Source organism: Ophidiomyces ophidiicola (assembly GCF_022830035.1).
Source record: "Ophidiomyces ophidiicola strain CBS 122913 chromosome Unknown scaffold_3, whole genome shotgun sequence".
NCBI classification, from domain to species: Eukaryota; Fungi; Ascomycota; class Eurotiomycetes; order Onygenales; family Onygenaceae; genus Ophidiomyces; species Ophidiomyces ophidiicola.
The window spans coordinates 635,550-649,302 of NW_026054643.1; the positions used below are offsets into that span (position 1 = coordinate 635,550).

General features: G+C 49.0%; 5 protein-coding genes across 5 annotated transcripts; 2 read left to right on the forward strand and 3 right to left on the reverse strand.

The window, feature by feature from the left end:
• Positions 1-570: 570 nt before the first annotated feature.
• On the reverse strand, positions 571-1,612 carry BMH1 (14-3-3 protein; the record flags this gene model as incomplete). The annotated part of the gene is made up of 5 exons (XM_049250341.1): positions 571-687; positions 754-824; positions 882-1,123; positions 1,186-1,492; positions 1,552-1,612. 5 exons carry the CDS (start codon positions 1,610-1,612, stop codon positions 571-573), a joined length of 798 nt encoding a protein of 265 aa, XP_049110701.1.
• Positions 1,613-3,667: 2,055 nt separating this feature from the next.
• INH1 (ATPase inhibitor) lies at positions 3,668-4,054 on the forward strand (the record flags this gene model as incomplete). Its single annotated transcript, XM_049250342.1, has 3 exons — positions 3,668-3,717; positions 3,786-3,851; positions 3,943-4,054. 3 exons carry the CDS (start codon positions 3,668-3,670, stop codon positions 4,052-4,054), a joined length of 228 nt encoding a protein of 75 aa, XP_049110702.1.
• Positions 4,055-4,710: 656 nt separating this feature from the next.
• On the reverse strand, positions 4,711-6,721 carry NSP1 (FG-nucleoporin nsp1; the record flags this gene model as incomplete). Its single annotated transcript, XM_049250343.1, has 3 exons — positions 4,711-4,923; positions 5,006-5,129; positions 5,181-6,721. The coding sequence occupies 3 exons, from the start codon at positions 6,719-6,721 to the stop codon at positions 4,711-4,713; spliced, it is 1,878 nt and encodes a 625-aa protein (XP_049110703.1).
• A 525-nt stretch (positions 6,722-7,246) lies between these two features.
• Positions 7,247-8,985, forward strand: LOZ57_001252 (uncharacterized protein; the record flags this gene model as incomplete). The annotated part of the gene is made up of 4 exons (XM_049250344.1): positions 7,247-7,340; positions 7,407-7,850; positions 7,903-8,159; positions 8,257-8,985. The coding sequence occupies 4 exons, from the start codon at positions 7,247-7,249 to the stop codon at positions 8,983-8,985; spliced, it is 1,524 nt and encodes a 507-aa protein (XP_049110704.1).
• A 695-nt stretch (positions 8,986-9,680) lies between these two features.
• Positions 9,681-13,118, reverse strand: LOZ57_001253 (uncharacterized protein; the record flags this gene model as incomplete). The annotated part of the gene is made up of 1 exon (XM_049250345.1): positions 9,681-13,118. One exon carries the CDS (start codon positions 13,116-13,118, stop codon positions 9,681-9,683), a length of 3,438 nt encoding a protein of 1,145 aa, XP_049110705.1.
• Positions 13,119-13,753: the final 635 nt, after the last annotated feature.

Consider the following 13,753-nt stretch of genomic DNA (forward strand, 5'->3'; position numbering starts at 1 on the left):
GAAGCCTCTTTGCGCCCCCCGCGCCCCCCCCCCCCCCCCCCCCCGCACGTGGGATATGCGGCCATGGCCTACTTGATCCTACGAAATGTACTTTACCAGTGGCCGTCGCCGTGCTCTGTCGTGACGCGAGCCGGCCAACCACGGCCAGGCAGATGTTGATGTTTGTGATTAAAAATTGCATTGCGGAAACAGAAAACGACAACAACTCCCCGGGACCTTTGGTACATACATACATCTATTTTGATCGCCGGCAGCCCCCTGGTCGATGCTCGCCCCGACTCAAGGGAGGAGAGCCACAAAAGGGGGGTTGCTGGGGGGCATTAGAACTATTGAGTGCGTACTTCCGTTTCTACCACTGTCGAACTAATTTTGTTGTTGTTTTTGGATGCGTCCTAATGACAATCCACACACAATAATCCCGTCGGACTCCGTCGGCTGCAAATAAACTTCTCGAGAAAAAGACCGGGAAAATGAAGGGAGGAAAACACTTGAAGCAAGCAAAGTGACAAACAGATCCGGTGCTCCCTGTATACCGCCCGATCTAGAAAACATTTCCTCCTACCTGCCCGTTTACTCGGCAGCCTTGGGCTCCTCAGCAGGGGTGCTTTCCTTGGGTTGATCTGAGGTTGTCGCTGGGGCAGCCGCAGACTCAGGCGCTGGCTCGGCTTCAGAGGAAGTCCAGAGGGTCTTGGGGTCATCATGTTAGTCACAACCGTCGCGCACACCATCACAGACTGAACTAGGTGGACTTACTAAGTTGTCTCTGAGCAACTGCATGATAAGCGTGGAGTCCTTGTAGCTCTCCTCGCTCAGGGTATCAAGTTCTAAGCAAAGCTGTTAGCCGCAATGCCAAGTAATAATGCAAAAATTCGCACACATACCAGCAATGGCATCATCAAAAGCCTGCTTGGCAAGATGGCAAGCCTGGTCAGGGGAGTTCAGGATTTCATAATAGAAAACGGAGAAGTTCAGAGCAAGGCCCAAGCGAATGGGGTGAGTAGGAGCCAGGTCAGTCTGTGCAACCTCAGTGGCGTTCTTGTAGGCCTCGAGAGAGTTATCTGCAGACTTCTTGCGGCGATCGCCAAGAGCGAATTCGGCAAGATAACGGTGATAGTCACCCTTCCTGTAGATGTGTCAGCCGTATGTTCGAGGGGATAAGTAATGGGAAATACGGGGTAGTCTTACATCTTATGGTAGAAAACTTTCGATTCGCCGCTTTGGGCAGAAGGGATCAAATGTTTATCAAGAACTTCCAAGATATCCTCGCAAATACCAGCAAGTTCAGATTCGATCTTTTGGCGGTATTCCTTGATAAGAACCACTTGTGCCTCGTTGCCTTTCGATTCCTCCTTCTGCTCAATAGAAGTGACAATTCTCCAAGAAGCCCGGCGAGCGCCAATGACGTTCTTATAGGCAACAGAAAGAAGATTGCGCTCCTCAACAGAAAGCTCTTTATCAGCGGAAGCAACAACTTTCATATTGTTTACCATTTCTGTAGGGGCATGTCAATATTGCAATGTGTCTGGAGAGAAGGGAGGACGCGGTACGGACCTTCGTAACGCTCAGCCTGCTCAGCGAGCTTGGCGAGGTAAACGGCATCTTCGATACCCATGGTGAACTGAGACGTCTGCGGCCGATAGCGTCAGTATTTGAATCCAAAGGGAGTTTGAAAGCCAGTACGCGAGATTCTGGTCAAGGGCGATGACGTGAAGAAAAGAGGGGTAATCGAACGACAGCGACGAAAGGGGGCGACATCAACGCATCGCGCGACGCACATAGGAGATATGAGTGGGGAAAAAAAAAAGGCAACAGCAGATGCGAGTAGGGGTTGTTAAGTATTTAGTGGTGGTCATTTGCCGGGTGGTGGTGACATGTGCGGGTACCCCGGTCTGGGTGCAAGCGGCTGTGAGGAGAAGAGCCAAGGGGAAAATGGGCAACACATTTCAAGAGGATAGAATGAACAACAAAAAGGAAGGGCATATGCGACCTGGGAATTAGGGAAATCGACAGCAGGGAGATGGCGATGAAGACAGGGTGCCTCAAGGGGCCATGGTGGAGGTGTCATGGTATCCTGGGCCCGCAGAAATCAAGAGATTGACCTACCTAAAAAAGAGGAAAAGAGGCCGGCGAAGGCGGGTATGATTAATGTAGCAAGCGGGAGCGACACGAGAAGTAAGTCGACAGGAGCAGAAAAGTATGTGTGATTGACGATGAAGCGTTGGCGTTGTTGACGAAGAGGAGGGAATGGAAGATGGTGGAAGCAGATGAGGTTTTGTTGGAGGAGGTTGACAATAATACGCCAAAGGGGAGGCGGAGATGTTTTGGGTGGTGTGCTGCTTTGGGCCTAGCGCCGTTGGGCGCACAGCCAGAGGCGCCTGCTTAGGTAACGGATGCCCACCGCCAATCAGCGGCCGTGCCAGCGAACGTCGGGAGTCCCGATGCGGTTTAGCGCGCGCCTGGTCAAGGCGAGGTCGTGACCGGCGACCGCTTCTTGGTTGCTGTCAAAGCCAGCTCGCGGCGCTTCACTTCAGATATCGCGGCCAGAGATGAACATGCTGTCTTAGACGAGCCTTTCTACACATTTTGGCGACTGGATTCCAGCCTATTCATGGCAGGGCCCTTGAAATGCGCTTTCAGAGTTCTGGATCGGCCTGCAGAACCCCTATTTTCTGTGTAATATTAAATCAGTTGCTAGCCGAGTAGTTTTTGCACTGCTGGATTGGGTGTCACGCAGTCGCCCTTGCCGGGAGAAACTGGCGCAGTCTATTTCGAGACTGCTTTTCGGTAAATCGAGCCGCTGAAACGTTCCAGGTCTCATCTCTCAACGCGTCGCCTGCCAGACAATGCAGTTCACGCAAGACACCCGCAGATATAGCACGCGAACACTTTATGACTCAGTCCTTGCCCATGCATGTCTATTTACGGGTTAGTCTCTGGCTGGTGAAGGGTGATCAGCCCCCATTTTCAGGCTGCTTGACAGCGTGTATACTATTGAAATTAGGCTTTGCATACTTTAGAATGCGCAGATAATTATCCACAGCATCCACATAAAGAAATGACTTCTCTCTCCTAGTTTAGTAACATTAATGTTTGACACCGGATGCCAAACTCTGGGGAAATGCAATACACCTGCTAATAACGCCGCCAGAAATGAATCCATATAGAAAACGGCCCACATCCTCCCTTCGAATATTGGACCGCTGCACCAGACCATCATTTACCAATGCACCTATGTCCATGACTACCCCGTACTACCCCATATGTACTGCTGCCAACTGGCCGCTCAGCCCACAATCGTCTCCAGGGAGCATGGCGTCATCGTCAGTCACATGATAACTCGGTCACTCTAAGCTAGTCCCTTTACGTATTAGCGCGAATCAGTGTTTGTCACCACCAAACAACAGCTTTGCCTCCCAAGCCGAACGTCAGCCCATACACGCCTACAAAGCTCGATTATCACAAGTTCCCGGTAAGAATTCTCCTTTCATACACGATAGCCTGCAGCTTAAATTTAACGTCTGTTCCGTGATTTAGTTGCCCCGTTTTCCTCTCTTTGTCTCCACACATCCTCTACACCACTGCAACGATGCTCCGCACCTCTATCGTTAAACTCGCTCAAGCAAGCAGGCTGCCTGCCTACAGATCTTTCTCTGTTGCCGCCGCAAGAATGGGTGAAGGTGACACCGGCGCCCCACGATCGGGTGGTCTTCAATCGGGGTTCGTATTAGACACAAGTTGAAATGCTTTTCTCACACAATCGACCTAACTGCTGATGCGAATTATAGTGACGCTTGGACCAAGAAGGAGTCCGCACAGGAGAATCTTTTCATTAGGCAAAAGGAAATCGAAAAGTATGTCTGTAAATTTTTGTCTCTTAGGCCTCGAGATGCCTTTCTCAGCCTGAGGTATACTAGATCGATAGCTAATTTTTGTTCACAACAGGCTCCGCCTTCTTAAAGAGAAGTTGAAGCAACAGCGCCAACATCTTGATGAGCTTGATGCCCACATGTATGTTATCCCTAATTTCTACATCCATGCAGTTGCTCTCAATTGATAGTTTACTAACCAATGGATGTCTCTACTACAGTGACGAGCTCACTCGCAGCCAAGGCGGCGAACAACATTAAGTCGAGTTCCGTTCCCTAGAAATGAACTTTACGAGACTCTTTCAAACCACATCGAATTGAATCGCAGCCTAGTGGCCTTTCTCTCCACTCTCCTGTTCATGAACGAATCTTTGATTTCAATTTCATATCGTTGCTTTTAAGCGAAGAATTGAAGATCATTCCTCAAGTTCTGATGTGACGTGTATATAGCCCTGTGCATGTTATTCCAATTGAAACTAAAACCATGTAGCAATCTGTACTCCGCGGTTTACGGAAGCCTTTTAAGAGCTCCCGTTATACGCTTACATCCTTTGATTGCCTGCATACTACTTGTTGCAGATTTAGCAGCTTACCTTTACCTTATCTCTGAAATAAAACACCAAGTAGAACTCAAAGTACAGATTATTCCGTACTACAACCTCATTTTTCATTAAAATAGAGACCCCTAGCCCAGAGAAACCCAGTGTAATGACATTCCCACAATCTCTCAATGATCATATTTGCTCAAACAGCGATAAGATAAATATCAAACAGAAAAAAAAAGATAAGAGGCGATACAGGCCAAGTCTATTTTCCGAGTACGCATACGGATAGTTGATATCATTTATCGCCGTCGGCCCATATACACGCGATAGAAGTCTTCAGCGGCACCTCCACTTACACTGCCAGGCGTTCCACCATACTGACTTTGAAGTCCGCTCAGTGAAGAGCCAGATTGCTGCGTCGAGCTAATTTTTGCACGTAATGCTGCGGTTCCTTGGTCGATAAGCTGTAACTGCGAGAGGTGGGAATTGAGAATGCGAACAATTTGGGAGATCTGTGAAGTATGGTAAGTAACATGACACCGTTATGTTAAGAGCATGGATAAGGAGTGAAATGCGTTAATGTCCATCACATACCGGCTCGTCTGATTTTGTGGTTTTGCTCAGATTTGCGGATGCAGAGTTGACTTCTTCTATCATGCTACTCAGGTCTTGACCCATATCATTGAGCCGTTCAGACAAGCGCTCCGCAAGTTTGTAGCTGCCAGAAATTAGTCTTACTGGCGGGGTTCATGTGAAGGTGCGCACTTACGTTCTCTCTCGTTCTTGATCTGGCCCTTGGAGCGAATCTCCAACTCCAACTTGTTTAGACAGCAGTGTTTCAACCTCTTGTTCATACCTATCGAGCCAAGAGCCAAGTTCTTCTTGCTGCCCTTCAACGGCGGCCAACTGCCGTTCGACTTCTTGCGTAGCTCTCTCCGCATCCACCGTATTTCCGTACAGTTTTTGAACTTTTGACGAGTTTTCTACCAGCATGCGGTCCCATTCTACAACTTGCTCAGCCTGCTCTTGAAACTCTTTCTGGTATTTTGTCAAATCCGTAGCCCATCGGGTGATGATCTCGTCCATGGTTTTGTTCTTTAACCGGGATTGTGCCAAGGGGACAGGTCCCGCAGTGGAAGCACCTAGTGCTGTGGTACTAGCCGTGGCGGCTACGCCAGTAGACGGAGCAACTGTAGCTCCAGCGGCAGCAGTAATCGGGGCAGTGGTAGTGAGCGGTATGCTTGTGGCGGGCGCAGCAGCAGCTGCTGCAGGAGCTCCAGGTTTGGGTGCAGCTGATGTAGCATCAGGAAGTTTGGGGGCGGAAAATAAAGACGGTGTTGGGGCTTGTGGCGCTGTCGTTGCTGCCGGCGCTGCGATGGTTTCATTTGCACTAGATGTTTTCGGAGCAGCCTGCCCAAACAGGTTACCAGCAGTGGCCGGGCGAGTCGTAGTGAGTGCTCCTGAGGGGGTAGATCCAAAAAGATTCTGTGCCGGTTTTTCTACTGTAGTAGTAGTAGGGGTTCCAAATAAAGACCCTCCTGATTGTGGAGCAGTAGAGGGTGTGGCTGCAGGACCACCGAACAGATTTGGTTTCGGATCCGCTTTGGGTGCCTGGGTATTAACAGCTTCCTTATCTCCAGGAGCTTGACCGAAAGGTGTGCCTGAGCCAAACATAGCCGTGCTGGGCCCCTTTGTAGCAGCTCCACCGAATAATGTAGAACCTGGGGCAGTCGCAGGTGCCGTTGATGCCGCTGTGGTAGTTGGGGTAGGCTTAGCTCCAAAGAGGCTGGCGGGTGCGGTAGTGCTCTGTGAAGGTTGGCTAAAAAGAGATGGTGCCTTGCCAGCAGAGCTTGCCGGAGGTGGGCCTGCTGGAGTTGTTGATATATTTCCGAACAAAGCGCCGCCGGTAGGTGCTGGAGTTGCACTGCCGAACGGTGATGAGGTGACTTTTGGCTTCCCAAAATCTCCAAAGAGACTTCCAGCTTTTGGCGCTCCTGATGTTGCAGGGTCTGCAGCCTTGTTTGGTGCAGCGCCAAACGGAGACGGGGTTGACGACGAATCTGCGGGCTTCAGAGAAAATGACGGAGTAGTGGAGGTGGCCTGTCCGAATAAAGAGCTAGGTTGACCAGATGCAGCGGTTGAAAACAAGGGCTTGGAGCCGCCTGGTGCTGTCTGCGCTGAACCAACATTGCCAAATATTCCACCGCCTCCAGACGAGCCTGTAGTGTTTTGCCCAAACAGCGAAGTTGTAGGGGTGCCGGAAGCGCCGCTCGTCGTAGTCGGCGTTCCGAATTTGAATGGGTTCGCCATCGACTTTAACACTATCGTGTCTGTCGGCGGATATAGAAATTAGCGAGTTGTTTTGAAGGGAATTAATGTTGGGCTTCAGACCTCAGGCTGGGTATGGAGTACGCGATGCAAATCCTGTAGAGGGCCTAGTGCCGCATAACCAGTGCAGAGCGTGAAAATATTGCAAAAATCACGCGCAGCTTTGTTTCTTGAGTCCGCGAACAGGTACAAGCCAGAGACAGAGCTATGTCGCTAGTGATGGTGACAATCGCTGCAGCAGCAGCTGGTTTGTTTGAAGCTCACCTCAAAGCCCACGATGCGTATTTGACATACCATAGATTACGTATATTACGCCTGGTTCCCGCTGCGCCCTGCGCCCGCAGCGTATCGCTGTTTCCACGGTCTAGATCGGTCTTGTAGGCGGCCAACGGCTTCTTCCATCGTCTTCTCTCGTCATGCCATACGGAATAACAGACCTGGAATTCCCGCCCGTTGCTCTGGCTCTTCCACCTAGCCACACCGCTGTTTTGTGCTTCTTCCTGAGAGATGGCCGAGCCCATCAAGTCTCGATCTCCCAGTATTCTCCTGGAGCCTCCTCCAAAGGGCGTGGAGCTGGAGGACCCTGGTGCACTGGAATCCGGTACGCCCTCAGGGGCAACAGACAAGTTGCGTTAATGCCGGCTTTGACTGATTTCTGGGATTCTAGGCGTTGACAGCGAGGACGATCATTTTTCAGACGCTTCTGAAGGCCGACCGCAGACTGGATCACGTATTCAGACCCCCTCGCCCCAGGTGAAGGGGCCCAACCCAGGCACCGTTCTGGATCGCCTTGCGATCCCGCGCACTGTACTCGAGAAAGTTGATCCGGATGATACTAGATACGGAGACGAACCTGGTACTCCAGCATATGAGCAGCGTAAAATGGATGCTGTTCCAGATTTCGTTTATAAGGCTGGGGAGTTCCGTTCCGATTTATTGCAGGATTCTCCCGAAGATTCAAACCCAGCCGATTCTTCTGTCCCTGAGACGAAAGTGTCACGTATCGATTCTCCACCTCAAAGGCCTCTATCCCCAGCCTCTTTCACAGCACATAAACGAAAGCCTAGTGACGCGCTCCCGGATGTTGTGGAAATAGTGCAAGACTCAGATGGTAAGTTATTTACCCCATATACCACGCTCTAGAAGGACGATTGACGAACCAGAGCCAACTTTGTTGCCCGAACATAGAGCCTCGCCTACGCAATTAGACCTAGAAGTCGAGCCGGCTGGTGGTGAAGCTCCGAATGGGGTTTCTGAGAATGTTGCTCATTTTGGAGACGAGTTTGACGATTTCAAGGAGGGAGGAGATGATGCCGAGCATGATGATTTTGGTGACTTTGATGATGGGTTTGAAGAAGCGACTCTCGATCAAACTCGCACCAGCTTTTCATCTACGGAAGACACCTCTCCCCTGTCAACTGTGAGTGACCTGCTATCCAAATTGACATAACCATTGTACAAGTCAATGTCCACTTTGACGGCTAAAAAGAACTTAAATACTAACTGAATCAATGTAGCCTCCTCCTTTAGATTTCAACTCCCTCCGCTCTTTATCAGATCTCCTCACAGCTACCTCTGACCACCTCGATACACTCTTTCCCAGATCTGTAGATTCTTCCACTTTACCTCCTGTTGATGAAATCCCTGATTCCACTGCTATTTTCAACACTGAACGCTCCCTATCACTATGGTCGCAACTAGTCGCACCACCTCCTCTCCAGCCGCCTAACTGGACTAAATCTCGTATCCGCCGACTCTTCCTTGTCTCCCTCGGAGTTCCTGTTGACCTTGATGAAATTCTTCCTGCTTCTAAGCAGAAAAAACTAGTTTTACCTTCTATAACCGATAGCACAAACCGACAATCATATGATACGTCTGGACAACCCCGCACTCACCCTAAAAAACCACACAAAGACGGTGATCAAACCCGTTCATCCACTTCCACTGATGCACGCCGCTCTGGGTCTCACAACCGCCCTCCTCGCCGTCGACGTGGACAGCAAGCACCGCCGGAGCTGGACTTATCTGCCGTTCGGCGATTATGTGATACCACTGATGCCGCTCTAGATGGATTAACTGATACTGAAATGCAGCAGCATGTTCAAAATTTGGAAGACATGACCGCGCGAGCAAGCGAGGTGCTGCAGTATTGGCTTAAAAAGAGGGACGGGCAGTTAGGCGAGAAGGAGGCGTATAATGGTGTTATCGAAAATCTGGTGAAGCATGCACGGCAGGTAAGAAGCTGAGGGTGATCAAAAGTAGGATGGACGTCGTGAAATTTATGAAGCATACGACAATGCCCTTGAAGTATTATTTGCAAGTACTTAAGCGCTCTCTCAGGTTTATGACTCCTTTTAGGCTTTTTTATATACTAATAACAATTACAATACTTTCTGGTATCAACTAGTTGCTATATATATTTACCTTGATACTTAAAAGGACATCTTTTGTTATATTCAAAATTGAAAGAATTATTAGACGGATGTATTCAATAATATTGTGGAGGGTATCTTCTTCAAGCAACAATTTCATCGCTTTGTGGAAAGTTAATCGCGGATATAGGCCGTCATCAAAAGATTCAGGCAAAAAAAGAGGCTTGGTATCGCTTAAAAACAAAGAAGTGAAAACAACACATTGCAAGACAACAACACCCACGTAGTCCATAGGAACTGGACTTGAGTTTGGTTCAACTATATCCCACGCATTAGGACATAGATCTCAGCCCTTGTTCAATAATTCGGTTATACCCAAGAATATAAACAATTCACACCCTAAAACCCGGGTAAAGAGGAACACCAACGCTCGAATTTCAGGTATGCATGTACCCAGTACTACTAGGTGGAAGTGTAACAATGCAATGACACGGCGAGGTATTCGGAGAAATGCTGTGGAAGGAGTCGCTAAAATAATCTGATTTGAGAATATGTAACAGATAAAAATGTTAATCAATTTCGATCACTTGCGGCGTTGGCTTCCTCGTGAGCAGAGATGGTGTGCTTCTTGACGGCGCTTCAACTTTTCGCACAGTATCTTCCTCGCAGCGAGATGATGTTCCCAGTCCGTTTGTTGTAGCATTAATCTGCTCATATTTTGGAGTCCACAAGCCATCTTTTCTCACAGTTATCGCCTTTGCATCATCAAGTCTGTTGTTTAATGCTAATTGAGATCGAACATCCAGAAGAAACTCGTCAATCAGAAGCGATTTAGGCCGTGCGTCTCTGCTGCAAATTGGGCATTTCCAGTGACCTGCCATGTTCTGCCCTTTTGAAACCTTCATCATGCGAGTATTGAGAAAGGTGTCTAGATCGAAGCATTCAAGATGAGAGCAGAATCTACCACGAACGGGGGTTTCGAATATACGCGCCGTAAAAGGGTCGATCAGGTTAATAGCAATATAGTCATCGACAATGGAAATTTCATCGTCGACTACTGGGGCATTGAGGCGTTGCATAATTTGGTTGATTGAAGCCGATTTAGACAAGATTTCGACGGAATTTCGGGCGGACCCACGCGAAATACTCTGAAGTATCTCAACACCAATTGAATAGAATAACTTGTTGCACTCATCTTCGGTTCGTAAAATAGTTATCTTGATCTTATTACCACCCTGCTTGAGAGAGCCAGTTATATCAAGAGGTAAATCCTTTCCATGGTGGAACTTGCGACGCGCAAAATGTTCCACGTCGTTGATATGGATATAAATAGCCACTGGCCAACAACAATCCGCTGTCGCCCACTCTTGGTCGGCTAGCTGTTGTGTTGGCGAATCCAGTCGAACACATCTCAATTGATATGTATGGGTACCTGAAATATAGCCAAGTATCGGATATCCGTACTGTGATGTGGGTATCTTCGCTGGGAGCTTCTTAAAGTCATTTTGCGTGAGATGTAATTCGTAGGAGAAGTTTGAATGCACAATTCCAATGCAAAACGGGCGAATAGCAAAAGTCTGGAAGTAAATCAAAAGATGCTTTGAGTCGTCATCATCATCTTTAGGGTCAATCAGCTCACGAGTCCCAACTCTTAGGTCCATCTGATGGAGGCCGATTAAATAAGGGTTAGGATACGCTAATTCTGGTACACGAGCCCCAGGGCGAGGAAGTAATGTTGTAATTGGCGCTATCTGTGGGCTTTGGTGTGTGAAGGATGACTGTAAAGGAGTCTGGATTTGATGCTGTGCCTGTCTTGGAACAGGAATATTGATGGCGTTAGATACTGGAATGTTAGATGGTAATGTAGAGGGTGGTAAGGGTAGTGTGTGCTGATAACCAGAAAGTTGAAAGTGGGGGGGGTGTTGGGGTGATGTTGGAGTACTGTGCGGTGTTGTATACACATGGTTACCAAAAGCGCGCGGTTGTGTTTGTGGGGCAAGTATTCTCGGGCTTTGCCGAAAGTAACCACGGATAGGGGGCTGAAATTGAGGGGCGTTCGGATTCCTATTTTGGGCTGGTATTTGGGCTTGGGGTTGAAGAGAAAATGTACCATGGCTTTGCTGAGGAATATTGTGGACTTGAGGAGAATTTATTTGGTGCATCATGGAATTGCCAGGGGGCTGCGTAGCCTGTTGGATTCGAGTTATTGGTGCAGGCATCGCCCTGGGCTGGGGATGTGGGGCATGAAAGAACTGAGCGGCTCCAGGCGACTGGGGAAAGCTAGCCGTCAGGGGACTCGCATTTGGCATATTGGCAAATGAAGCAGTAGATGTAGGAAACGCAGCAGCAGGGGGTGGAGGGGGTATATTTGTCGTTGCCGCCATTGTCCCATTTGTGTTCCCAGCTCCTGGTTTCGCAGATTTATCGAGTAGCGAGATGGCGTGTGTATAATCGCTAGCAATGTGCACGTTCTCCTGGTGGGCAGTTTGTGGGGACACCAGCTCCCCCCTTTGTGCTTTCGCTAGTCTTGCTTCGTATATAGCTTGATCTTGTGAATGAATGGTATTTATCCGGGAAAGCCACTCCGAGTTGCGATCCGGGGATAAAAGTTCACAGCATCTAAGGAATAGAGCAAGCCGGATTCGGGACGATGGAAGTCCGAATTTGGATACTAGCTCGTCGATGAGCGGTGGATAACGGCGCTGGAGAATAACACTTAGAAACGGTGCCCAGCGTTGGGACATCAATGGTAGGCAGTACATAACAGCTCCTAGAGCCTGTGTATATATCTGGTTGTTTCGAACCAGTTCTGAAAATGATGCCGGAAAATCGCTACACAAAGTCAAAAAGCTCTCGGAATATCGACCAGGAGGGAATAGCGCATCTTTAAACATTAGCAATCCAGTAATTTGATTTACACCAAAGCCTGGAACAATCTGAAGTAATTCTGGTTTGGTAGCATATACACAAAATGCCTGATGGAGAGCAAGGAAAAAGAAATCATTATAGTAACAAACGGATTGAAGCATATCCACACGAGAACGCTCTGTTGGTGTGGCATGCAGTCTGATAAATTCCAGATTGCAATAAAGATCCTGGAGAATTTCATTCATTCCATGGAAGCATGGGTTAACCCGCACAGGAAAGCTCGGGCTGCTTTTGCTATGACACAGGGAACGATTCACAGGTAGTGTGGCGGGTAACTCAGAGTATGATGTTCCTTGGCAGGCAGGTGTTATGTGCAGATTGCTCATTTCGCTAGTTCTTAGCCGTTTATGTCTGTGTGTGGCAGGTGCATGGTACTCCGGCCTTAGTACAGGGGTGCAGGTGGCTGCCTGGTGTGCAATTGGTATGTTTTCGCTAGTATCACTGTGACCATTTATAGCTGTCTCTTGAGGCAAACTGTTTAAAAATGGCACTGTATCAACAGGCTCAGCATTATTTTTGGCGGCAAGGGTAGAGGTACCGCCACTTATCGGGCGTCCATTTATGTGTTCTCCATTTTCTGGCTCCACATTTGAAACAGGTGAAGGAGCTGTCAACATATCATGAGGCGTAGGAATGTTAGAGTATTCTGGGGAATGCGATGTATTGATAGAAGGGGATCGTGACGGAATCGATCGAGGAGGCTGCTGGGGCATTTGATGGGCTACAGAAGGTGGGGTGGGCTGTGGCACCGATTCTAAAATAGAATTCTGCAACGAGAGATCTTCATTGGGCGGAGATTGTGGCGATGGCAGGTGGGCTAAACCAGTGTTGATTTGTTTAGCACTCTCATTCCTCGATATTTGAGCAGGCTGCTTCTTCACGGGGTGTACAGCGCGCAGGAACGAGTGATTCGACACCGCTGTAGGCGAGCTCTGAAGCCAGGACTTCTGACTACCGCCAAGGAACCTACTAGCAGTTGCATTCGCAGTTGATATCGAAAGATCGGTTGTATGGAGCGCGACGTTCTCCGGTGGTGGGTGATTGGCTTTTGAGACCGCTGGAGCGTAATGCTGAGGCATCTTTGGCAAAGTTGCGATTCTGAGTTCATGATTTTATGCGAGAGGCTTGAGGCATGGTCCGGCTGGTTGCAGGTGCATAGTTATCCTAGTAGAACGGAGCTTCCAGATGGTCAGCGTGGGAGACGCAATATGTACCTCGCGGCAGTGCGGGCAGTAGAGGTAAGGGCGAGGCGATACTGACATGAATCCACGGCAAGGGAGATCTGTCTCGGGTCGGTCTTTCGCCAGCTTCCCTCGATTCGTTTGAAGCCGTACGTTGATCAAGCTCTTTTAATAGTATGGATGGAGTATGGACTGAAGCTAAGCATAGCACCTAGGTCTCGGCAGAAACCTAGTAGAGACTAGTGGCACAATGTCGGGGCATGTGGCTTGGGTATGCCAGCTGCTTGCCGCTATAGCGTTCAAGAGCCGTGATCTGTAGCAAACGTTGCGCAGAGGATGCCTGGAGACCCATCAGTGGACGTTTAGGCGTACTGATGCGGTGAAAGAAGGTGCCGATACAGGTAGGCAGCGGCTACAGGCGCGTCTCATTCGCCCGCTTGAAAACAGCCTAGCGGCGCGGATCATCATTTCGCCACGCCGCTCCATAAGGTGGCGCTGACATAAGCCGCCCATTCCCACGCTCATCTTGTCGT